Source organism: Cordyceps javanica, chromosome 2 (assembly GCF_051103115.1).
Source record: "Cordyceps javanica chromosome 2, complete sequence".
Taxonomy (NCBI): Eukaryota; Fungi; Ascomycota; class Sordariomycetes; order Hypocreales; family Cordycipitaceae; genus Cordyceps; species Cordyceps javanica.
The window spans coordinates 237,415-262,915 of NC_139296.1; the positions used below are offsets into that span (position 1 = coordinate 237,415).

General features: G+C 54.8%; 6 protein-coding genes across 6 annotated transcripts; 2 read left to right on the top strand and 4 right to left on the bottom strand.

Annotated features, from left to right (window-relative positions):
- Window positions 1-7,779: 7,779 nt before the first annotated feature.
- On the top strand, window positions 7,780-9,744 carry V2A60_002599 (uncharacterized protein; the record flags this gene model as incomplete). Its single annotated transcript, XM_083253948.1, has 1 exon — window positions 7,780-9,744. One exon carries the CDS (start codon window positions 7,780-7,782, stop codon window positions 9,742-9,744), a length of 1,965 nt encoding a protein of 654 aa, XP_083110074.1.
- A 398-nt stretch (window positions 9,745-10,142) lies between these two features.
- On the bottom strand, window positions 10,143-10,928 carry V2A60_002600 (uncharacterized protein; the record flags this gene model as incomplete). Its single annotated transcript, XM_083253949.1, has 1 exon — window positions 10,143-10,928. One exon carries the CDS (start codon window positions 10,926-10,928, stop codon window positions 10,143-10,145), a length of 786 nt encoding a protein of 261 aa, XP_083110075.1.
- Window positions 10,929-12,442: 1,514 nt separating this feature from the next.
- On the bottom strand, window positions 12,443-13,761 carry V2A60_002601 (glycoside hydrolase family 16 protein; the record flags this gene model as incomplete). Its single annotated transcript, XM_083253950.1, has 2 exons — window positions 12,443-13,608; window positions 13,677-13,761. 2 exons carry the CDS (start codon window positions 13,759-13,761, stop codon window positions 12,443-12,445), a joined length of 1,251 nt encoding a protein of 416 aa, XP_083110076.1.
- Window positions 13,762-15,498: 1,737 nt separating this feature from the next.
- On the top strand, window positions 15,499-18,287 carry V2A60_002602 (BRO1-like domain-containing protein; the record flags this gene model as incomplete). The annotated part of the gene is made up of 5 exons (XM_083253951.1): window positions 15,499-15,509; window positions 15,560-15,803; window positions 15,861-16,569; window positions 16,620-17,865; window positions 17,915-18,287. The coding sequence occupies 5 exons, from the start codon at window positions 15,499-15,501 to the stop codon at window positions 18,285-18,287; spliced, it is 2,583 nt and encodes an 860-aa protein (XP_083110077.1).
- Window positions 18,288-18,676: 389 nt separating this feature from the next.
- On the bottom strand, window positions 18,677-20,446 carry V2A60_002603 (uncharacterized protein; the record flags this gene model as incomplete). Its single annotated transcript, XM_083253952.1, has 2 exons — window positions 18,677-19,783; window positions 19,901-20,446. 2 exons carry the CDS (start codon window positions 20,444-20,446, stop codon window positions 18,677-18,679), a joined length of 1,653 nt encoding a protein of 550 aa, XP_083110078.1.
- A 2,307-nt stretch (window positions 20,447-22,753) lies between these two features.
- V2A60_002604 (uncharacterized protein) lies at window positions 22,754-25,240 on the bottom strand (the record flags this gene model as incomplete). Its single annotated transcript, XM_083253953.1, has 2 exons — window positions 22,754-25,119; window positions 25,177-25,240. The coding sequence occupies 2 exons, from the start codon at window positions 25,238-25,240 to the stop codon at window positions 22,754-22,756; spliced, it is 2,430 nt and encodes an 809-aa protein (XP_083110079.1).
- Window positions 25,241-25,501: the final 261 nt, after the last annotated feature.

A 25,501-nucleotide genomic window follows, 5' to 3' on the forward strand; every position in this document is an offset into this window, starting at 1 on the left:
CTAGGTACCTTGGCAGTACTGTAAGTACCTAGCCAGCCAGCCCTGTAGCCCTGGTAGGCATGCACTCGTCGTCAATCATACGACTTGCCGCGATGCCAGATGGGGGTAAAAAAAAGTCAGGAGATGTGAAAAAAGACAAAAAAGAAGAAGAAGAAGAAGAAGAGGGGAAAAAGAGTGATTCATCAAGAAGAGAAAAAAAAAAAGAGACAGACAGACAGACAGACAGACAGACAGACAGAGACAGAGCGAGAAAAGTCTAGTGTTCCTCACAAAGGATCCAGTAAGAGTCGCAGATTCAACGGTTGTTGTTGCAGATTGGGTCAATCAGTGCCGAGGGAGAGAGAGACAGATGGACGGAGACGGGAGAGACAAGCAGAGAGACTGCGAGACTGAGAGCAGGGGCAATATTTCATCATTGTGATTACCAGTATTGTCCTTATTGTTCTCGTTCCAAGCTGGTAGTGAGTGACGAGTCGTGATGATTCTACTATTATGCAGACACTACAAAGTAGTAGCTGCGAGTTGATTTGGTTTTTTTCTCCCCCCTTTCTTTTTCTTTTTTTTTTTTCTTTCGTCTTTTTATTTAAAAAAAACTTTTTCTTTTCTTTTTTTTTTCCTCTCGTTCATCTTGTCCGTCCATCTGTCGGTCTGTCTCTCCCTCCGTCCTCCGTCGGGGCGGCTAGCTAGCTTCCAGGGGGGGGGGGGGGGGGGCCAGCATACTTATACTTACCCAGTAGCTCGCTACTCCGTACCTGAGTAAGTACAGCAGCACTACCAGTACTTACGGATACTTACTTATTTATCCATCCAGCCATCTTACGACGAGCAAATTCTGCACCTGTACGGCACCACCTTGCCAGGTCGTTTTCGAGAATCGGCACTTTACTTGGTGACCATTGACCATCCGCAAGTGAGCACCCCCAGTACTTAACGAGACAAAATCTAAGCAGGTATCTCCTCCCAAGCACCGACTCAAGGATACCGAGTACTTACCAGTAGCCCTGTCGTTGCACCCGCTAAACCTAGCTTGGCTGGGCCGGGCCAGTTTTTTCAATGGCTGGCGTCGTTTTTGTTTCTTTTTCTATTCCTCCTCCTTACCAATTTCTTTTCTTTTTCTGTAATTAATTAAACTGGGAAAGCCGTGGGGGGTGGTAGCAAGTGGCGGGCCGTTGGGACCGGGGGGATCCTGACAGGAGGAGAGCATCAGTACGGGACATTTTTAGTGGAATTGAGCTTGCTGCTCGGTGCCAGTAGGTACTGATGCGGAGTATCCGTACTTGCCGAGTACGTACTTGCTGTTTCCATCCTCGCTGGGAGAAGGACCAAGAAAAAACAAAGAGGTCAACAAAAAGGTGAAAAAATAGAAAAAGGGATAGAGTGTGAAAAAAAAATCATCATAAAGTACGCCATAGGAAAAAAAAAGCAAAAATACAATACTGATACATAGGGCCAAGCGTCACAATCGCACCACCAATCACCAGATAGGTGCGCACTAACTGCCACTTGTATCCCCCCCCGGCCGGCCTGTAACCACTCAACTGCCAAGTACTACTAATATTGGTGCACCTCTTGTCCGTGGCCGGCAAGTCGAGGCACCTTTCATCATCATATCGGCCGATTACATGTCCGTACTCTCTTTTTGTTCTGCCAATACGGTACTGGTAAGTACTCCGTAACTTGTACAGAGAAATCCGTACCCTAAACACGGCCAAGTGTCCCCTCTCCCCTCAATCCTTGTTCCCGGCCATGTGCATGCGCATGCAAAGCAAAACCCGGGCTCCCTCCAATCAACCTATTTTATGACGCGATTGGCTCTCTTTTTCCCACTGCCTACCTATGTAACTTAGCCTATTCCTCTCTTTTTTTTTCTTATATTCTTTTTTCCTTTTTTTTTGCCGATTCTGTGTTGAGAGGATTTGATAACCGATGTGCCATGTAACTTGCCGGGTCGGGCGGCCCCCCGTTGAATCTGTCACTTGGACCGCCTCCTCCTCCATCACCTCTCTGTCACCAGTCCAGTCACCCCTTCAATTCACCACTCACGATAACCCAGTCATCAGCATCAGCGGTATCATCAGCATCAACATCAGCCAGCGGCATCTTCATCTTCATCATCATCATCATCATCAGCCGCATCATCATCATCAGCCGCATCATCATCATCAGCCGCATCATCACCTGGCAAGTGCCGAATCTCTTTCCGCTTGGCTGCCGTAGCTCATCAGCCATGTACCCATTCTGTATCCGTACCTGCGCCGAATACCAGCCACCAGGGGCATCAATCAACCCCCCCCCCCCGTCCCCTTCACCCAACCATCCCTACAAGGGCTGTCGCCGTCGTCGCCGCCACTACTCAGTACCTGCTGAGCACAAGGCGAATCCCCCTTTTCCGGCTCTTGTCCATTTATTCCGCCCGCGTCACCTAAAAAATCTGGTATCTGCCATTGTACAGATTACTTGGTGCGACCCTTGTGCAAGCCCAGTGTGTCACACGCTCCCACCCAGTTGGGCATTTACAACGCCGGCTGGCTCTCAATACAGATGGGTTGGCGTTTTATTACTGATAGCCTACCAGCAACTTGACTTATTCCTTATTGAGTACTGATAATCTGCACAGAGTACGGAGTGCGCCGTACAGAGTACTCGGATACGTACCAGTCAGTACGCCCCAGTCATTTGGGCTTGGACCTCTCACTAACCCTGTCATGACGGGGACGAAAAAACGTGGCTTGCCTTTATGCTGGCCTTTTTTTTCCCTCGCCGCCTTTCAACTCGTTCTTCAGTACGGTTCGTTGTCGGTACTGACTAAGTAAGTACAGGATATTCTCCTTTCCCCTGACAGAAAAAAAAAAAGCCGGCCAGCCACAAAGTACTTGCAGGTACCTGTCGCTCTACTACCTGCCCCGCCTCTCTGGAACCCGCCAACCGGCCCCCGGTGGCATGCAGCATGTTCCCAGCTTTCTTTCCTTGTAGCCTAAATGGGCAAATGGGTTAAGAAAAAAATCAGAAAAAAGAAATTCTTGCATCAAACGAGTCCAAAAGGAGCTCGTGTGTCTTTTCTTCCTCCCACCGTCACCGTGCTTCCGGACATGCCTGAATCATGTCCTCGCCTGGATGCCAAATAAACCCCCCGCCCTCCTCTCTTTCCACCAACTGTTACCGTAACTGGTACCAGTAATAACAAAAACACATACTGGTAATATACCCAATATCCCCCGTTCTCGCGATTTGCGCCAATCCCAGGGGTCATGACCGGCCGAGCATAAACAACAATTAATATATCTTCACGAACACTGATAAACAATAACAACAACAACAACAACATTAACAAACATATTGATCGTCTTTATTTTTCTGTACCATCTAAATCTCTAGTGTCGACTCACTGGGAGCTAGGACCCCTTCCGAAACCGGCAACGACCTGCATCTATTGACGGTGTCGCGCGTCCCAACTCACGACGCATCTCACACCAACGAGTTGACGCGCATAGTAAATCTAGGAATGGTTTTTTTTTTTTTTGCCTTTTTTTTTCTCATATTGGAAATCTTGCACAACTCGGTAGCAGGCAGGGTTCAGGGAGGGAGACACTTCGCCGTCCCGTGACAATCCATATATGCTCGTCCACCGGCACATCAACCTCGAGAAGGGGGAAAAAAAGGGGGGGTTACCAGTAGAAAGAAGAAGAAGGAATCAAATCAGCAATATCCTCCCCCAAAATGGTCGTCTCATACCCCTACCTATCACATTGTACGGGGCTTTTTTTTCTCCTCCCCCATCACATTGCGGGATTGCGCGCGCGCACGCATCCTACTGTGAGATCTGCCGAGCCACACAGCCACCCGGCCACCATTACCACCATCAATCATCATCACCGCCGCCACCACCACCGTGCCGCCCCCGCGGCGACCGGCGCTTTGATCCGGACAAGAGCTCTTCCCGTGCGCAATACAAACGAAACAAGAGCCGCATCGGGAATCGAGACAGAACGAGAGAAAGAACCGTCAGATCAAATACAGTATCACCTGTCAAAAGCTCAGTAAACCAATTTGTATGGTCCCCCCTCCGCCCCGTCTCATAATGCCTGTGCGCCACCCAGCCGGCCGGCCGCCGCGCCTCCGAGCAGAATCCTTCCTCGTCTTCCATTCATCTTTCTTTTTTTTTCTTCTCTCCTCTTCTCAGCTTTCTTTAGTAATAATAGATGGTTCAGTTCGTGCCCTCAAACATGTTTCCATTCTCTTAGCACCAGCTCTTAACCAAACATGGCAAAGCTCCCAGGAATCCTTCCTTGCTTCTAAAAGAAGAGTGTCTCACCGTTGAAAAAAAGAAGCCCGAAGGCCCCCCTTTTTAATCATCTTACATGTTTGCATGTCTACGACAACCAAGACAAGACTTGTCTTTCTCTTCTCTTTCCCGACTTGAGACACTCACTTTGACGGCGTGCCCGGCCGAATACAGGCCCATGCGAAAGCACAAGTAACCTTATTACTCCGTACTGGGTTCTGGACAAATTCGGCTCTCTTGCTGCGGCCGTCGTCGTTCTCAGGTACTAGACCGGTTGGCTCCCGGTCTTCAGTGTTCAGCCCGTCCCGTCAGCCGCAACTCGTGGCAACTGCCTGATCTGCCTTGTCCCGCCATCGCCGCCACGGGTTGTACTGATAAACTTTATATCGGCTCATGGCCCCCTTCCCATCCTACAAACGCTTCGCCGTCGTCTGTGCTCTTTCGGGGCGGCGGATGGTACGGGACGTTTCATGTCAACTTTGTCACACATCATCACCATATCACTCATTCGGCAATAAGCCGTCGCGAATGGCAGCCCTGTTGACTTGTCGCATTCTTCTTTGAATGCCGTGTTGCAGAAAACTTTCAACTTTTGTCAAGGCAAGCTTTTTTTGTTTTGTATCTGCCTCTCCTTGCAAACGCCGCGCGTCCATCTACAAGTCTGAGGAACCCCGTCTCGCACATACTTTCCCTTTACCGTAGCTTTCATCCACATAACTAATCCACGCGGCCTATATCGTCCCCGACTACCATCTAGGGTGAACGGCGATGATCGCTCGCCTGCGCCGTCTAGGCCCATGTATAAACGGTATGCTGCAACTGACCACAGCAGTTGTGTTGCGCCGCAAGCTTTTGCCGAGAGCAATGGATTCAACATTCCAATTACGATCGCCTATAAGCATCGATCCATGCCTTTACACCCTCCGTAGCCGCTGATCCAATAGTTAACCCTTTCATGTTGCTTTACTAGACAGGGCTACGATCTGAGCGCATCTGCCGCCAACCCAGCTCCTCAAAACCACCCTAAATATTACAGTAGCTTTTGAGTTCCTCCTTCTACTACAGTGCATTCAGGAAAAAAGTGATGGAATTTATAGAGTGCCAATTCTGCTAGCAGCTTTATTACGCAGTAAGCGCTCAGGAGTGTCAAGGTAGATACCACTTCGAAGTGCAACCCAGTTCCTGCCCAAAACTAACACTGTCTCTCCAATTTTTAATCACAAACGTTGCTGCCTCAACATCCAGGTGCAATCATCTCTTACCAGTCCAGCCTCTCCACAAGATTTCCCAGAACTGCCGCCGAGAGCTCTGGGTACGTAGCGAATACTTCCCGGAATGCCATGTTCGTCCACAGCTTTCTAAACTTGCATGCAGCGTACGCACTCACCAACTCCCGCAGAAAGGGCCTCTCATCCGCCTGGTAACAAAATTGCAATAAAGCAACGATATCAGGGATCCTTTTCTTGGACAGCGTGAAATTACAGAGAATCCCATGCAGCTTGTGGAGGGCCAATGTCGCGAGTGGCTGTATTAAGTAGTAATCAGCCATCACATAGACTTTTGCATGCGAAATGAATACTTCTGCATATTCCTTTGAGGAGTTGTTGACATTTTCCAGAGTATCAGATGGGCTTGGAGGAGCACATAGGTACGAGCGTGTTGTGGTGAAGTGCTCCCATGCTTCTCCTGCTCTCTGTGGGGGAGAGACTTCCGAGCCCCACTCCGATACAGCCTTCTTCTTATTATCTTTCTTCGGCTTCGTGTTTGCTGTTAAGAACGCCCATAAAGCGTCATCCGCAAATGGCGCAAGTCTCTCTTCGGCAGGCGCTTCGACATCAGGAGGGGCGTCGCTTGGCTCACCAGGCTCCTCGGTCGGCGGTGGCGTTGGTGAAGCGGGTGGTTCGAAGGGGGAGGCACCACTATAGTCTCCGGTGTAAACATACTGGCCGAATCGAATAAAAGTATCTTCGGAGACGTCTTCCCAAACCGTACAGCCATCAATCGCCTCTTTCATCTGTCCATGTACGAGAGCATCGAGGGTTGGTGACTGGGAGGCAATCAGTGATGTATGGATGTAAAACTCCTGCTTTTGCGGCCCAACAAGAAATCGAAAGGGTTTGGCAACCAAGATTCTGTTTACTCGAGATGTTAGAGCTCCGGCTACAGCACTGATGCTGCCGGCCTCTCGGGACTTACCCATCGTAGAGTATCTGTGGCATGATGTTTTGCAGGTTCGTTTCGGCAACATTAGAGCACCGCGACCGACTTTGACGAACGACAAGTAGAACCGACAAAAGAGAAGAGAAGGGTCTAAAAAGAGGTGACGTGGCAGGATGATTCACTCGACCGTCTTGTGCCGGACTGCATGCATCTTTGTAATTGCCCCGCGCAGCCAATCGCTATCACAGCAGCCCAGCCTAACGCAGCTCAACTTAAAAGAGGCAGATTACTGTATGATCTTCAGTGTTACATACATATGCGTGTCTACCAGTAGCTAGCTAGGTAGATAGTACCGTATTCACACTGACGTCCCGCGCTCAAAAGCAGGTCACTGGCGCTCGAGACATTTACGTCACCAAATCCACGCTCTATTTTTTTAACCAGACACCATGAGTTATTTGCAACTATAAGGGTGTGAGCGTCCAGGTAATGTTCTATCATCGAGTTCGTCATGCCAAAAGTCCGCGGAATAGGGTTGCTGACCAGCCTGTTTTCCTGGATCGATGGCTGCATGCCCCCCCTCCCTCCCCAATTGGCTGTCGCAGCATGTACAGCATAATGTGCTATGCCCGACTCATGCTGTCCGACGCCCCAAAACATTGTTCACAGCCGCTGAAGAATTTCAGCCATACATGGGTCGCATGGCTTTGACAGATTCTCAATTCGCTTTTTCGAGGCAGCCTGTCCTTAGTCGCCCAGCCAGCTGAGTGTGGCCCCCCTTTTTGCTTCTTTCTCGCTCTGTTGCTTTCTTTTTCCAACTTTTTACAATCGCCCCCTGTATTCTTTCCAAGCTGGACGGAATGCCACGTAATCCCAGCTCCATACATCAAAAGAAAGAAAATCGACATTTCAAAAAAAAAAATAAGGCGGCGTACACATCAATCGGCCCCTCTCAGCTCTATTATTAGCTCCCAGCAACGAACGCAGCCAGCCACCTAAGTAGGCTCAGGTCACTATTTCTGAGGCTTGCGGTGTAGAAAAAAAAAGAAAGTTGCTCCCAAAAATAGAGTAAAGAAAAAGAATTAATTACATTCCACAGTGAGACAGAATGCAAGCGCCCACGTTGAAAAGGATTGCAGTCTAGGTACGGATTACCTTTGGCCAAGGCTGCGGATGTTGCCGTCTCATGCACCCGCTTTCGCGCCGGAAGGGCACGTGATTTCGTGTCAAACATCACCAACATCCTGCGCGTTGCATGACGAGTGGCCAGGCGACACCGACCAACCCTTTTTTTTTTTTCGACCTTACAATGGCCATTTGCGAGCGGGTCTCCGGCCATGGTTTCTAACGTAATTGACCTCATCTCCTCAAGCCCAACTAGAGATGTCGTCCCTCCCGGCCCTGCCGTGTCCTGCCAGACACTGGTCGAGATTCACTCGGACGATTTCCGTAGCAGCAGCGAAGATGTTTTCCAGCCCCTCAGCCTCGTAAAAGAGCCCGTATCAAAAAGGCCACGGCTATCCGATACGGCCGAGTGTTCCTCTGAACTACGCCGCCCCTTGTCTGGGTCACCTGTCTTGACACAATCCTGTCAAGGAAACGGCCGGAATTCACAATCGTCGCTAGAGGGTCACGAACGCATCAGCTCCATCACGTCAGAGGCGTATGCTTTGACCTCTCCCAAGCCCCGAATAGCGAGCTTGAAAAGGAGCAGGACAGAGTCTGCGCTGCCTGGTAGTAGCTTGATGTCGGATTCTGATCCATTTGCTAGCTCACCACCAAGACTGGCTGCTAGATCGGCAGATGCTCGATCGACAGATGCTCAAATTGCTCGAGATCTTCTATCAGATCCATTCGCTAGCTCCTCGCCCGTGAGAATCGTTGCTCCTACTCACACAACCAATATCACAATTGCTCAAGGACCGGTTCGCCCAAAAAGCACAGTGGCTGCCTGGGATCCAATTTCTAGTTCAGCTCCGTGCTCCTCCGCGCCCCCTCATACCACGGCTACAACCTCAAATCGTCTTTCACGCAGTCCATCCGTCATCAGCATTGGCGACTCTTCTGATTCTAGCGAGGGCGAGCTACCAGCCATTGGCAACTTTGACCTGTCTCAAGGCCGCCGGCCCTCTTCAACTTTGGCTCCAAAAGCCAAGTCAGCAACCAATTCCAAGCGCAATATCTCCGGCTCTACGCAGAGAAACCCGCGACCGACCATTGACCCTAGTCAGCGCGCAGCGACCAAGGCTCTCCAGAGGGAGCAGAAACGTCGCGAGCGAGAACGAGAAAAGGAAGAGCGACAGCGACAGCGAGACGTTGCTGCTGCCATTGTGGAAGTGAACAAGGCCAAGGGAAACAGAAAGGTGTCTACAAAGGAAATGATTGTGGAAATTCCATCGTCTTTTCCGCCAACAATCAAGCTGCAGCTGGAGACGTTACTCGACGGTTTAGAAGTACAGCACCGAGATTATGACAATTCAGTACACAATGTCATCAGGTGGCGTCGCAAGGTCAACAGCAAATTCGACGATGAGTCGGGCCAATGGGTTCCCATGCCGCTACGCATCGAAAGGGAGGACCACGTACTGGTTTTGATGACTGCCGAAGAGATGGTGCAGCTGGCTATGGACGATGATGGCCTCGACGCGCACATGGCCTCACTTCGAGGTCAATTTCCAACAGAGAGATTCATCTACATCCTACAAGGCGTCACGGTTTGGATGAGGAAGAATCGCAACATACGCAATCGGAGGTTCGTGGCTGGCGTTCGATCGCAAAACGAAGGCCAGACGGCTACAACTGCACGTCGACGAGCTGAGCCAGCCGAGTACATTGACGAGGAGCTGGTGGAAGACGCCATCCTTCGGCTGCAGGTCGAGCACGAGGTCCTCATCCACCACACGGCCATAGCGCTCGAGACGGCGCAGTGGATATCCGTATTTACCCAAAACATCTCCACGATCCCCTACAAGAGGCAAAAGGACGAGGACACGGCCGGCGCCCGCTTCTGCATGGACAGCGGCCAGGTCAAGACGGGAGACAGCACGCACGACACCTACGTGCGCATGCTGCAGGAGATTGTTCGCGTGACGGCGCCCATCGCCTACGGGGTGGCGTCGGAGTTTAGCACCGTCACGAAGCTGGTGGAGGGGTTGGCGGCGCGCGGGCCCAGCGCCCTGGAGCAGGTGCGCAAAAGCGCCAACAAGGACGGCGCATTGTCCGAACGTACGGTTGGGCAAGCCGTGAGCAAGCGCCTCTACAAGATTTTTACGGGCACAGACGAGACCAGCACGGATGTATAGTACAGTAAAAAAGCACAAAGTGGCTTCAAAAGTAGTAATTCCGTTCCCTAACGTGGACAGGATAGAGTCAGCAATGTCCACATATAATCCCGTTCAAATATAAAAAGTGCATGTTTAACATCAAGCATCAGACAGCAGTTGGTATAAATGCGTGTCCACATAGTGTGTTCGGTACAGGTCTGTGAAATATTTTGTCCTCATCATATACTTGAGCGTCGCAGCAGCCAGCAAAAGGCGTGCATGGAAATCGGGCAAAAGAGAAAGAAGAAGGGAAACAAGAAGAAGAAAAATTGGACTAACCATTTTTGCCGAAACGCTGTAATTTGTGAAAACACCAGTCATTAATCATCATCGTGTTCATCGTCATCATCATGGTCATCACGAGAGTGCGTGACCGTTCACCTCGCTGGCGCAGCAAAGTACGAGTCGATGCTCCTCTGCCTGGAGTCGTACGCGGCACTGCCGATGCCGCCGCGGGTCCGCCTCATGTCTTTGAGGTGGGTGGTGCAGTTGACCTGCAGGACATGCATGCGCAGGTCCTGGTGGTCATTGGGCGAGCCTGGCAGCAGCATGCACTCGAGGTAGCCCGTGTTGGCCCACCCGGGGTACATTGGCGACGCGGCACCAGCACCGGCACCGGCAGCGCCGGGCATGAGGGAGCGCTCGAGGGTGAGGCGGCCAAAGGGCACGCACTCGAGCAGGCAGGCGTACAGGACGCGCAGCAGCAGGCCGTGGGCGACGACGACGCAGACGTCGTCGGCGCGGCTGCCCGGGCGGTAGAGCAGGGGCAGGAGCATCTCGTCGAGGAAGCGGCGGGCGCGGGCGCGCATGGAGGCGGTCGTCTCGGCGACCGTCTCCGGGTCGACGCGGCAGTCGCGGCAGGGCACGCCCTCGAGGGGTCCAAAGTCGCGCTCGCGCAGCAGCGGCGTCGTCCGCAGGGGCACGGGCACCGCGCCATCGCCGCCGCACACGGACCGCACCGCGCCGCCCGTCCGCGCCGCCCGCTGCAGGTCCGACGTGAAGATGGCCCGCAGCGGCCGCGACGAGAACCGCGCCGCCAGCCACGCCGCCAGCCGGCCGGCCTGCAGCGCCCCGTGCGCCGTCAGCGGCGAGTCCGTCACGCCCGCGTAGTTGCCGGCGACGTTGTCCACCGTCTCGCCGTGGCGGACCAGTAGGAGACGCATGGGGGTTGAGAAGCAAGGAAGGAAAGGCGGGGCGTGTGGCGTGAATGCAGGAATCAGAGGCTTCCTTTTTTTGTTTCAAGTGTATTGCATACAAGAAGGCGGTGGCTGGTGCAGCAGGCACGAGGGTGCAATAAGAGATCTGAGCCCAGCCAGTGCCTGCTGCAGAAGAGAGGTAGAAAAGTTTGCCTCGTCAGTGTGACCGTTAATTTCCGTTGGTGTACTCCGTACGGAGGAATAAGTGAATAAACGCTATGTAACTAACGCTATATGTAACTAAGCAGTAGTGTATCTAACCGCCTTTTCGCTCTTGGGGGGGAGGCCCTCACATGGCTGAGAATATCAGCCTACCCTATAGCTGACTAACAAATTCACAAATGGCACAATGCTGTCTGCCATCTACAGCAATTCCATCTGCAACGATGCTGCAACTCATCTGTACAGCCTACAAGTTAAAATTGTGCATGAGGCGATGCCGAATGAAAAAAACAACAACAAATAAAATAAAAATAAAACAAAAATAAAAATCATTCTCTGCCTAAACGATGATTGTCATGATGAAACGGCGTGCATATGGAAACGGGCTATCAACTTGCAACTTGCAGCCATACTGAAACGAAATATTGAAACTGTCACTACTCAGTACGGAGTTACTAAACAAGCCATTTGTCTGCCTCTCGATGCCCCTTGACGCTGACCCCTGCGCAGCTTCCTCATTCATGTACTTCACGCACCGATAAAAATTTGACATGCCGTGTGTTGTCCTTGTCATTCATTTCAACTGATTGCTCGTACCCGCAGATGCGTGCACCGCGCAGCCCGAGGTCAGTTCAGCCCTCGTGCGATGCGCTACCGTCCTCTGTAAAGCAAACAAAATGCCGGGCTCGAGTCGCGTTTTTTCATACTGTCCCTCATAAAAGCCACTGCTGTGGAGAGTGAGCCTCCCTCGAGTCGCCTGACCCATGGGCGTTGCTCTACCCCATCGACCAATGTCCCCGGGCATCCGGTACGCAAGCCCACGTCATTAAAACCCGTCGGCTTCAGTGATATCAACCGAGTCCGCCGCTAGAAAGTTCCGCGAAAATCGAGCGGCATTGAAGCTGATGTGCGGATAGTGTAGTGCGTTTTTATTATCTCAGCTTCTGGAAAGGTAATCTGCCTTGCAGGGTGTGGCCCCAAAACTGCGGCTCTGGAACGTTGCCACCAATAATACTGCAAATATCGAATGACTGAAGTCGTTTGCATTCCTGCACAAACGCGTACCCTTTGGCCTGTCATTATCTGTCATCTCACCTGTTCGTATTATAGTATCACAAAGCTCAACAGCCCCATTTTCTCGATTCGAATTTTGACTCACAGCACTCAAATGCAAAAGCTCAAATTATGTCTTCTAGTCTATCAATTTCAATACCAATGACCCCCACACGTTAGATAGTGTACACGGGTTTCCTAGATCCCCTCCCTTGGCATCTTTAAACGCAGTCTAAATAGCTAGGCCGTCTCTAGCTTCAGGCCTCTTAGATGGCAAGAATGGCAAGGAGCAAAGAGGCAGCACCAAAGACGGCACCACCAGCAGCCGCGTTGGCGGCTACCTGAGGCGGCGTCACGGTGGTGGCGCTGGTGGAGAAGTCACGCAATGTGGTCGAAGTGGTCAAGCTTGTAGTGTTGCTATCGGGGACATGGAGCTTGACAGGGTTGGCAGCGGCGGCGATTGCGCCGGGATTGCTAGGCACGGTGGTGACGCGTGTGCACTGGAGCGCCGAGGTCCGAGTGACAGAGCTCGCCTCCGAGTTGGACGAGGTAGAAGAGGACGAAGTAGGAGGCGACGCGGTAGTAGGCGATGCGGTAGGAGGCGATGCGGTAGGAGGCGATGCGGTAGGAGGCGACGCGGTAGAAGACGCCGAGGTAGAAGAGGAGGAAGCGCTTTCGCCATCCTTGCTACCGCTACCGTCCTTGAGGTTGACCTTGATGCTGCTGGCGCTGCCCGAGTTGTCGCTGTAGACATACTCCTTGACATCCTTATCCGTAGCACTGCTGCCGCCGGCGTAGTCGACAATTTTGATGCTCTTGTAAATGGCGGTGCTAGGACCGTTGGAGAAGTCGGCAATACCACCTGACCAGGCGATTGTGCCCGGATCGTTGCCCTCAAAGCCGGCAACCCAGGCGCCTAGCTTGACCTGCATAGGGCTCTGGGGGTAGTTGTCGCCCACGGCGGCACGGGTGAGAGTACGCACGACGGCGCCGTTGATGATCCAGTCAATCTTGTCTGGGGTCCATTCGAATGAGTATGTGTGCATGACGCCAAACGGATCATTAACCGGGTGGAAGCCACCGCGGTCGTAGGTCGTGGTGTCGCCCTTGTAGAAGTAGTTGGACTGGACCTGCTTGTCGTCGGAGCCGATGTGCTCAAAGTCAATCTCGTCGAGGGTATCGGACTGCAGCACAATCGAGCTGATGATGCCCTTGCCGGGCGCGGCCTGCATCTCAATATCGATGCGGCCAAAGAAGAGGTACTTGTCGGAGCGCAGCGTCGGCGCCTGTCTGGGGCCGTCCATACTGGCAAGGGCGCCTTTCGAATCGAATTTCACGTCCTTGCCGGCCATCGCCTTGAAGGCGTCGCAGGGACCGGTCGTGAAGTCACAGCTGGCACCCTCTTTGCCGAAAGCAGGGTCGGGGTTACAAGCTGAGAACGGGGGGAAGCCATTAGCATGAGATGGGCAATCAAAAAAAGACGAAATAGAATGTGCATACTCTTCTTGAGCGGATTGCATTCACTAAAGGTCTGGCCGGACACTAGTGACACAGCAGCCAGAGCGACTGCGACTTTGGACAACATGATTATCTCCGTCTTCGAGAAAGAGTTAAATGGAAAAGATCAAAATATCAAGAGACTAGAACGAACGTGGTATTGTGATGACGAGTCTGAAACGAAGGTCTCGCTGTGAGAGAAGAAGAAGAAAAGAAGAGGAGGGCAAGGTTACTAGATGACTGGAATATAATAACAAAGAAAAGAAAAAGCCGAGAATCAATAAAGAGACTCAGGAAAGGAGTCGCTTGAGAGGAATCATCAAAAACGGGAAATGGGCCACGGGCCACTCAAAACCAACCAAAGCAATATCGTATCTGGCCAAAGGGCTCGCAAAACCCTGCGGTCCTCCGCCAAGCCAGGGGCCGCTGGCGGGTTTATGCGCGGATACGACCACTAAGGAGACAAAGGACGCAAGGCCTACATACTCGAGCACGATCCACGGAGCCCACAGGTCTCCAACCCGGAGGGAATGCAGAGCGTGGCTGGACGGGAGCTTTCGAGTCGGAACACGGGTTCGCAGGGTAATACGAGGCAACGCAGCAATACCACGCATGCCTGGCCTCGTCGTACACCCGAAAAGGGACCACCGGAAGAGATGGACAGCTATCCAGCTTGGCCCTGTCGCAGCTGCGTCAAAGGTGCGCGTAACTTGGCAACTGAACATGTATTCGTCGCAACGGTTGCTACCAGCGGGCAATAAGCTGCGCCCAGAGAACGCCAAGAATGGGTTCCCATAATTCAGGTTCCAGGCATAATGCGGGTTCCGAGCCAAGCAACGGCGGTTTGATGGTTACGTACTGGAACCTGCGCCCCCCCCTTGGCAGTGTTGCCACTGATGAAAGTGCCGGCAAACAGTCTCGTCCTACCTGCAGAAAAAATGCTTGAGGAAGCATGACGTTTAGGAGGCGACGAGCTCCGCCAAGGGGGTACTCTCTCCGCACGCGCATAAGCGGAGATCGGGAGTGATTTCCGCTGAGAGTCGAAGACGGGACGTGAGATTTTGGTCTAAGAAGGCTTCGGGCCCTGACAACTTTATTTTGTGGCCTTGCCTAGCCGGGCGCGCGCTCGCAGCTCAAGTAATCTTCTTTGAGCTAGGCGAGGGATCGGCAACGTCATCGGCTCAATAGCTCGACTTGGATAGTGCCCACGAGGCAGATCATGATTACCAAGTCATCGTCTGCTCCTTTGACATTTTTGATTACGCCTGTTCAGGGTTCCGAGCAGCACGAATAACTTGAATAGTCCTGTCGAGTCACAGCGCGACTCAAAGTCTGCGATCTGTCCACGCTGATGCCATAGAGCTGTTGGTCGCGAGAGAGAGGCTGTACAACACGCGTGTCATCGAATGTTCCGATAATATCTAGAACAATGAATAATTGAGCGGTACTGAGACTTTGTTGTGACCTTGGTGCGCCGAGCCCGTTGCCATAGTCGTGGCGCTATTCTCTGGGGGATCATCTGTCGATTGGCACGAGGACCTGTTACCGCAACTGCGTACGGACAAGCCAAACCGAGATGATTCAACATGTCCAGACACGCTGTATTTCTGTCTAAAGGTTGTGCAACGCTGGCTGAGTTGGCAAGGTGAAGTTGACAAACCATCACATCAGCTCTCTGCCACACACTGTAGACTGGCAAAACGACCCCACCAAATCGCAACCCCACCAACGTCATCACAAGCGCCAGGCCACACAAGCCATCGGAACAAAACAACAATCGCCAGAAAGCGTCGACTGCCGCCCTGGACGGCGACTGAGCGACATGATGGACTCCAAGTGAGCATGATCATGGAGCGATATCCTATGGATCGCGCTAACCCTCGCAGGACCAGCAACATTCTCTCGTTGCCGTTTCGAAGGTCGGTGCACCTGTCGCTCGCCACCACGATACGCCAGTACATCAACACCAAGTATGACCAGCACCCAGACATGTTCCGGCAGGATCTTGAGGCCATTGATACGCTGCGAACTGATGCCGTTCACGTCCGCGAGCCGCACACCAGCGGTATCAAGAAGCTTCAAGCGTACGCCGCGCAGCTAGTCTGGATCGGCGGCAAGTTTCCAATCGATGTGCGTCAGACTTTTGCAGATGCCCTACCCGACCTCAGGAGACTAATGAGAGTATAGATTGGTGCCGAGTTCACGTGGTATCCTGCGCTGGGCTACAATACCGAACGGCCAATGGTCCGCAACAACCTCAAATACGAGCTCATGAACATTCTCTACAACCTGGCGTCGCTCTACTCGCAGCTTGCCATCAACACATCGCGCGCCAATACCGACGGCCTCAAGACTACGGCCAATTATTTTTCGCAGGCAGCCGGTGTGCTGTCGCACATGAAGACGAGCGTGTTGCCAGAGCTGCGCATGTCGGACCCGCCAGAGGACATGGACGAGCATACGCTCGAGTCGTTGACACAACTGCTCCTGGCCCAGAGCCAAGAATGCTTCTGGCAAAAGGCAGTCATGGATGGATACAAGGACGCGTCGATTGCGAAGCTTGCCGCACGGGTCTCCGACCTGTACAACCTGGCAGGCGAGTCAGCCGTGAAGAGTGAGGCCATTAGCAGCGCGTGGATACACCACATGACGGCCAAGCACCACCACTTTGCGGCAGCCGCACAGTACCGGGCTGCTTGTGATTGCTTGGAGAAGAGAAAATACGGCGAAGAGGTGGCACGTCTCCAGGATGCTGTACAGTGCGTCAATGAAGGCATCAAGGAAACCAAGGGCGGGTATCTCAACAAGATTGTCGTTGAAGATTTGACTGCGCTGAAGAGAAAGGTAGAGGAGGACTTGAAGCGAGCGGAAAAAGACAATGACATCATCTTTCTCAGTGAGTCCGGTCCCGGTTTCGCATCCGCGATTGTGTGCTAACATGCGCAGACATTGTGCCGCCCAAATCAGAACTGAAAATTCTCGAACGGGCAAATATGGCGGTTGCTAGAGTGCCAAAGCAAGTTTCGGACCCCTACGAGTTTTTTGGAGATAAGGCCGAGTTTGGGCCTGCTCTCTTCTCCCGCCTGGTCCCGTTCTCGGTACACGTTGCCATTTCGATATATGAGGAGCGTCGCGACCGAATGGTGGACCAAAGTATTATACAGGAGCTTGAAACTATGACGGAACAGTTTCATAACGAGTTGGCCTCACTCGGGCTACCAGGCTCAATCCAAGCGCTGGAGAAGCCTCTCGGGCTGCCGCCTAGCCTCGTACAGCATGCTGAAGAGATTCGGCAAGCTGATGCCGTCAATCGAATCCACAAGTCTTTTATCGACATTGATAAGCTACGGGCTGTCGACATGGCCATTTTTGAAGAAGGTGTCACGGCACTGGCGGCCGAATCCGACGAAGATCAGCAATTGCGCGCCAAATATGGCACTGACCGCTGGGCTCGCCCGGATAGCAAAAGCGACCCGCAAGGTGCAAAGCTGTGGAATCACGTTACAGAGATTGAGAGCTACTTCGAGAGCAGTTCCAGCAGCGATGGCGTAGTGCGGGAGAAGTATGCAGCCAACGAGGACTTGCTACGGATACTTTCCGGTCCTGACCGTGGCATCCAAAATTACGTGCCGTCTGGTGCGCAGATGGACATGCGCGAAGACCTGAGGACGTCCATGGGCAAGCTACGCAGCGCGTATAGTGACGCGGTGCGCCTCGAGAGCAAGCGACGGGTCAAGGTCAAGAACCTGAAGGAAAATGCCAAGCGCGATGACATTAAACCAGACATTCTAAAAGAAGCAGCTAGACTGGAGCGCACATACCCAACAACAAGCATTGTGCCAGCGCACTTTGAAGACTTCTTTGACAAGAGACTGGACAAGCTGTATGAGCCCGAGATGGAGGCGTTGGGTAAAGAAGCAAAGGAGCAGGAGCAGCTGGTTGCGCAGCTGCAACGGGCAAACCGCGAGTTTGAAGCACAAAAGCAAAAGGGAAGCTCGCGTGCGAACCGCGAACGCGAACAGGCTCTGCAGAGGCTGGATTCGGCATACTACAAGTACAAGGAGATACTCAACAACCTGGACGTGGGGCGCAAGTTCTACAACGACCTGAGCAAGATTGTCGGACAAGGGTTCCGGGACGTGGCCAAGTCGTGGGTTGCTCAGCGCCGGATGGAAGCAAGAGCTTTGGAGGAGTAGGTCCCTCTGCCGAGTTGCTTGATGACGAATACTAACAGCTGATAGGGAGTTGAGCATGCCGACACTGTCGAATCTCAATATTTCAAGAAGCCACACACCAGTACATGCTGCGCCAGCACAAAACATGTACCAACAACCACAACCTCAGCAGCAGAACTACTACGGCGGCATGTCTCAGCAGGCGCCTGGCCCAGTGGAGGCTGCGGCGATCCAGTCCTGGGCCGGCGCGGGGGAGAATGTGCAGCAACCCCAACCCATGCCTCCCGTGGCCAACCCGATGAGCGGCATGTGGACGCCAGGCGCAGCCATCAACTTTGGCTCGGGAGGGGCGCCGGGGAGAAGTAGCGGCAACGGTGGCGAAGGACAACAGACGGCGCCGGGGACCTGGAATCCGAGCTCGGGTATTAAATTTGGGTAGCAGATGTGTATATACCATATAGGCGTTGAAAAGAGACTGAACTTGTGGCATGGGACGCAGACCAAGCTTGAAAGATTTGGTATTATTTTGAAATCATCTCATTCTGGAGCTCAATAGTAGAATAAATAGTATTATGAATGTAACAAAAGAAATGTGACGAGGCAGAGTAAAGCTCACTTGTTGAAGTGAAGGCGTGGCGGGTATTTCAGGCATGACTATCTTGACGGAGAAAATAGAAAAGACATGGTGTAGGAAAACAAAGGAGAGATGGAAAATCATAGTCTATATGCGAAAAAGCAAACGTTCTCGGAGAAATGTCCCGAAAGAAGAACAAAAGAAAATTACAAAGCAAGGAGAGGGTCGAGGCCAGAGCTGGCGCGCGCCGTCTATCAACGACCACCTTGAGGCTCGGCCTGCTCCTGCTGCAGGGCCTTCTGGGTGGCGGCGAGCTTGCCAAACTGCCACTCGGGGAGGGTGATGCCGGTCTGCTCGTTGATGGTGGTCATGAGAGGGGGCAGCATCTGGTAGACGTTGCGCATGGTGTCGGCGGGATCGGCGGAAGCGGCACCGGAGCCGGCAGCGCCGCCGCCGCTGTTGCCCGTGTTCCAGACGGAGATTTTGGGCTCGAGGCCGCGGATGGCGGCGGCGTTTGCCTTTGCGAGCTCGACGTAGGTGCCCTTTTCGATCATGAGGTACTGGAGCAGGCCGGCGGGCCCGCCCATGGCGGCGGCCATCTTGGCGTAGGCGTCGGCCATGGCGGCGAGGCCCTCGGCCTCCTTGGTGCGGCTGACGACGGCGGCCTCGGCGGCCTGCTGGGCGGCAAAGGCGTCGGCCTCGGCCTCCTGGCGGGTGCGGTAGGCGGCGGCGTCGGCGTCGCGCTGGCGGGCCTCCTGCTGGGCGCGGGCGTCGGCGCCGACCTTGTACGCGGCGGCGTCGGCCTCCTGCTGGGTGGCGAAGGCGGCGGCCTCGGCCTTGTGGCGGGTGCGGTAGGCGTCGGCGTCGGCGTCGCGCTGGCGGGCCTCGAGCTGGGCGCGGGCGTCGGCGGCGACCTTGTACGCGCCCGCGTCGGCGGCCTGCTGGACGCTCTCCTTGGCGATGGTGGCCTTGACGAGGTCGGTGGCGCGCAGGCGCTCGAGCTCGGCGGCCGCGCGCTTGATCTCGACCTCCTTCTTGAGGTCCTCGTCGGTGGACTCGATGTTGCGCTGCGCCGTCACCTTGGCGATGTCGACGTCGCGGTCCAGCGCCGCCTGCCGGGTGCTGAGGCGGGCGACGGCCTGGGCGCGCTCAATGTCGCGCTCCGTCTTCTGCACGGCCGTCTCGGCGTGGATCTTGGCAATCTCGCGCTCCTGCTCGCCGTGCCGCTTGGACTCGCCCACGTTGCCCTTGAGCTGCGCCTCGGCCACGTCGATGCGCGCCTGGTTGGTCGCGCCCTCGTGGGCCTTGCGCGAGAGCGACTCGAAGTAGACCGAGTTGGGGGCGTCTTTGAGTTCTTTGACCTGGATGGAGGGGCGGTATTTTTGTCAGTAGAGGAAGAGAAGAAGAAACAGAAGGGGGGAAGAAAGAAGTATAAGAACAAGAGAGAGAGAGAGAGAGAGAGAGACGGGGAGACGTACATTCGAGTTCCAGATGCGTAGGCCAAACTGATCAAGCTCGCCTTGAATGTTGCGAAAGATGCGCTTCTTGAACATTTCCCGCTCGGTGAAAATCTCCTCCATGGTCATGCTGGAGACGAGGACGCGGGTCTCGCCCTCGATGATGCCCTTGACAATGTTGGCGACGTGGCGGCGCCTGTCGTCGCGGGCGCCGCTGGCGTCCTTGCCGTCGTCGCCCTGGGAGAGGAGCATGGCGTACTTTGTGAGGGCGTCGCCGCGGTCCTCGCGGGCGAGGTCGTCCTCCTCGCCCGTGGCGGCGGCGTCGGTGGTGGTGTTTGCGCCGCGCGAGTTGACGTCGGGGCCGACGGTGAAGACGACGGGCAGGGCAAACTGCAGCTTCTCCTTGGTCATGGCCAGCAGGTCCATGGCGTAGTCCTGGGGCTGGACGCTGAAGCGGGTGCAGCGCTGGAGCGGCCAGACCCACGAGGCCTTTGTGATTTTGACGTTTTTGATGCCCATGCCGGTGATGGCGAGGTACTCGTCGGGGGCGGAGATTTTGTACGACATGGCTGCGGTGGTGGTGGTGGTGGTGGTAGAGATTCAAGTGTTGGAGAGTACGCAGAGAGGCAGAAAAGAAGAAAGACAGAGAGAGAGAGAAATATAAAAGAAGAGAGACGCGCGAGAGCGAAAGTGTACGTGTGTATAAGTGGTGATGGTGTCGATAGTGGTGATGATGGATGTAAGTGGATAGATGGCCGTCTTGGTGTAGTTCAAGCCGTTACCAGGAGAAGAAAAACACAAAGCGTTTCTAATACGAGAAGAGATCTGAGAAAAAAAAAAGACAAATCATGGTAGAAGAGATGTTGCATGGTTTTATATTTCCCGGGCCGGTGTCGTTGCCCAGGGGGCACCAAGTCCATCCAGTCAGTCTGCGGCTGAGCATGCCTGTCGGTCAAGAGTGACAAGCCCAACAACCTCCGCGACCAGGCGAGGCAGCATCTGGCAATTCATTCATCACTCAGTTTGCTGCGGCTGAGCATGAGGGGTCCGTCAAGAGCACGAGCCCAATGCTTCTGTGAGCGACAAGGTGAGGCAAAATCTGGCGGGGAAAAGTAAAGCTTGTGTGCGCCCCGCCAAGCACGCCCGGAGCTATTAGTGAGTTACTTAGTGAGCTAGTTATTAGCGGAGCAAGTCCCTGGACTACCCAGGTACCAGTAAGCATTGTCAAGGCATTTTTTTAAGGAAAATCCAGTTATAAATTAAAATGTCATCATTCATCTCCCTCCCGTCTTCTCAAAGAATGCGATAAACAGGGGGTGTTTGGGGCGAAACGGAGGAATGCCCTGGTGCGCCACAGAAGAGTCCCTCTGGGTAACACGTGGGGAGGGCTGAGTGAGAGTGAGTTGTCCAGGCGTGTATGCCAAGGGGGAGGTATATCTGGACAGGTGATTTTTTCTGCTAGCTTTCTTGACTCTTATATAATAAGAACATAATCAAGATTATTAACGACCAAAATTCAACTTGAAACGAAAATCAGTGGTCGAGAAATGCAGGCCTCTCATGACGGTCGCGAGATGGGTCTTGATTCCGGGGAAGGGCAAGGCCGTCAACTACTAAGTTACTTGATGCACTTGATACAATGTGGCGCAGCAGCTTTTGGGCTTTAGTACCTGCAGTGACAAGGCGGGTACAAATTTTCTGATTTATTAGTTTTCCATGGGCTGAATAGCAGGCTCCAAGTACTCTCCTTTGTTGGGCGTCTAGTGCTGCTCCGGTACTGGTAGCCGTATTACTGGTCGGGCCGTATGAGTACACGGGTGAATTGAGGTGCCCAAGTAGTACAGAGCCTTTCTTGCCTCTCAATATCTCGCATCGCCACTGCATGTTTCAGTGGATCAACAGCTCCACGGTTCATGGTTGGGGCTCCTCTCTGTCTGCTGCGCCCGACTGTCGGTGCCATCTGCCATGTCGCAATGTCAAATGTCCCAAAGTGAGTTGGTCCAACGGGGGGGCTGTGTTGGTCAGACCCTGGTGATTCAGAGAGCAAAGCGTAAATAAGGGGCGGTTCAAGAGGCAGCAGATGTGTTGCAGCCATGACACATGCTGTCCTACTTGGCAACTGTGTTGCACATGCAACATGTCGTCTCACCTACCGAGCAGTCAAACCATCTGGACGGTACTCCGTGCGCTGCGTTACTCGTATGTATAGCTCCCATGTTAGCTGGTAGTGCCCTGCTTGACAATGTAATGTACAACTACTAAGTAGTTACACCTACATCTTTCAACTGCCACCACCACAATACACACTCCCAGTGGCATCTCCCACGTAGGCAGATAAGTCTCTGCAATTTCATCAACATGCAATATGACATGGCATCACATCATACACAATCCTCCCTCTCCAACCCTATCCCCACAAGTACGCCCTGTCGCATCCTGTGACCCTTGTTGTCTTAGTCTGCCGCCCTGGGCCCGCCATGCCACTAACTACTCAGTACGACCCTCGCCTCCCTCCATCTTCACTTGCACGGGGCGCTCACAGTGCCGAATCGCGACCCCTTGGCTGAGGCTGCTCAGCCTCGTTGAAATGGCAAATATTTTCCTCATGTACACATATCTTCATAAAAAATGACGTATAATCTCATATATACAAATTTCCGACGCAGTCAAACATATACACGCAAAAACACCCCTCACCGCATTCTTCCCAATGCACGTGACAACATCGTTGGCAGAAACATGCACCCTCAAACATGCACCAGGGGTTACCAAGACAAACTTCCCAATCCACGCAATTCCCGAGCTGATCTTGGCTCTCGACCCGTTCGCCGTTCACAGCCCTCCCCGCCACTACTGAGTACTTCGTGCTCCCACCTATGCGTACCGATGTAGGTTGCTGCCCGTCCGGGTCACCGGCGTCGGTGTCTGTATCGGTGACATCGGTGGTGGCGGCGGCGCCCGGTGTTGCCACGTTTGCTGTGATGCGCCATCACCAACACCACCAACACCACCACCACCGACACTCTGCCTCATTGCCGTCGCCATCCTCGTCTGCTGCGCGCCCACCGCCTTGCGGCGGTTTCTCCGCTGCCGGCAGCAGCACACAATCATGGCCGCCGCCCCCAGGACCGCCACGCCGCCCACGACGCAGATGACGATGAAGAGGGTGCGGTTGCGTTGGATCCAGGACGCGGCGTCGTCTCCCCCGCCGCCGGTGTTGTTGTTGGTCGACCGCCCGCCGCACGTCCCGCTGTAGCACCGCCGCGAGCCGCTGCCGCACGGCGTGCCGTCGCGGAAGAACTTGGGGCTCGCCTGGCACGTCCCGGCGCCGTCCGGCGACGCCAGCCCTCCATCGCCGCCGCCGCTCACCTGCATGCAGTTGAGCTGGCAGCCCGTCTCGCTGCACGCCTGGGCCGTGACATTGTCGCCGCTGCCGGTCCTGACCGTCTCGGTGCTGTTGTTGGACGTCAGGAGCGCCGAGCACTGCGTCGCGCGGGACGTGCACATGCCCGTCGCGCACGTCAGCCCTGCTTCGTCGCCGCACGCCTGCCCGTCCGGCAGCTGCTCGTCGCGCGGGCAGTCGGCCGAGTCGCCGCCGCACGTCTCCTGCGGGTCGCACAGGCCGACGCTCTCGCGGCAGACCTGGCCCGCGCCCGCGAGCCGGCACTGCGCCGTGCAGCACCGCTGCGTCGACGGGTCGCACACGGCGTCCTGCGTGAACCGGCACGTCGTCGCGTTGCAGCACGCGTTGTCCCCGCACCCCTCGGGCCCGCCGCAGTCGCAGTCCTCCCCCGCGTCTACCACCCCGTTGCCGCACACCGACTCGGACACGGTCGGCACGTCCTCGTTGCCTCGCATGCACGCCGTGTTGATGTTGCCCCGGCCCCACGCCGCGCAGACCTGCCCGACCGAGCACGGCGAGAACTCCGTCACCCGCGAGCTCACCGACGGGTTCATCATGTACTGCCCGCGCGCGTCGCAGCTGCTGCTGCTCAACGGACAGCACAGGCTCTCGCCGCTGCCGCCGCCGCTCTCACACCCCGCCACGCAGTCGTGCACCGCGCCAAAGTTGTGGCCCAGCTCGTGCGCCAGCACCTGCCACTCGGCCGCCGTCCGTACCACCACGTTGGTGCCCGGCGTCGAGCGCACCTGGCCCCGGAGCAGCGTCCCCGGCTGGCACACGCTGCGGATCCACGCGATGCCCACCGTCGAGCCAGAGTTGCACGTCGTCATCAGCGTCCACGCCGCCGCCCGGTCGTCGAAGCCCGCCTTCCACCGCGAGAACTCGTTGAGCCGGTCGCTGATGGACAGGCTCGACCCGCAGGCCCGGTTCCACGACATGCCGCCGCTGACGGGGCACTCGGCGTCCGAGATGGTAATGTTGCGCACCCGCAGCTGCACGTTGAAGGCGCTCTCGTAGACGCGCGACGCCGTGCTGACCTGCGTCAGGATGTTGCGCCGAATGTCCCGCTCCGAGCTGAACTGCGCCGTGTACGAGCAGTCGGTTGCGATGCCCAGCAGCGCAATCGCCCGCGTGGACGGGCACCCGCTCGTCGAGCCGAGACTCTGCAGCAGGCTGGCTGTCGTATCGCCGCCGCCGCCGCGCTGGCGTCGTTGCAGCATGCCCTCCTCCATGCTGCTGTATTCGAGCCCGTCGAGCCCACATGTAGGCTCGGCATCGTCATCGCGTCGGGCGAGCGCCTCGACATCGTCGTCCAGGTAGCGCCAGACGATGCTGTACGGCCGGTCGGCAGCCGCCAGCGGTGCGTCTCGGTGGTCGTCGCGCGTGCGGCGATACGTCGAATCTGTCTGGATGTGGTACTCGAAGCCGTCCACAAAGTACGCCCCTTCGAGCAGCGGCACGCCGTCATCGGTCATGTGCAGCGAGACGCGCGCCCAGTCCCTCCCGCGGCCATCTTGTTCCTTTCCGTCCGCCGACGCCGTGCCGTGGTACGCGACGTGGTCGTCGCCCGCCGGCGTCGTCTCAGAGCTGCGGACCGAGCCGTCTGCGCGGATGCGGTGCACCGTCACGGGCTGCGCGTACAGGTCCTCGTCGCGACGCAGCGCGAGGCGCACCCTCTGCGTGCTGTTGCTGCTGCCGGGTAGCGGGAGCGTAAACGACACGGAGAGCTGTGAGGGCGCGGCATCCTCGGCCAAGCTCGGTGTGAATGTGATGTTTTGTACGGTACGTAGTAGTCTCGGCTCAGTGCGTCGAACGGAATGTGCTGCCACGATGCGAGCTATCTGTCAGTTTTTTGCGTAAACGACCCAGCATGTCTGTAATGTTGAAAACAAACCTTGGGCAGCCGTCGACAGAAGCTGTGCGTATACCAGGAGTTTGCTTATACTAAAAGCCTTCATGTCCAGAATGAAAAAAAAAAGAAGCGTAGACTGGTTGTCGATGAAGTTTTCAGCACAACCATCAGAGGTACGTCAATCTACGTGCATGGAATCAAAAGGTGGGATCGAGATGCATTTTATGAGACGTTTTCCTTCTTTATAACCTTCTTTTTTGGTCCTCGTTATCTTGGCCCGATCTGAACAATCTCCATAAAATCTCCGTTCTGTCCACGTACTACATCTCGCCGCAGCATGAAAGCAAAAAAAAACCCTCTTGTTCAT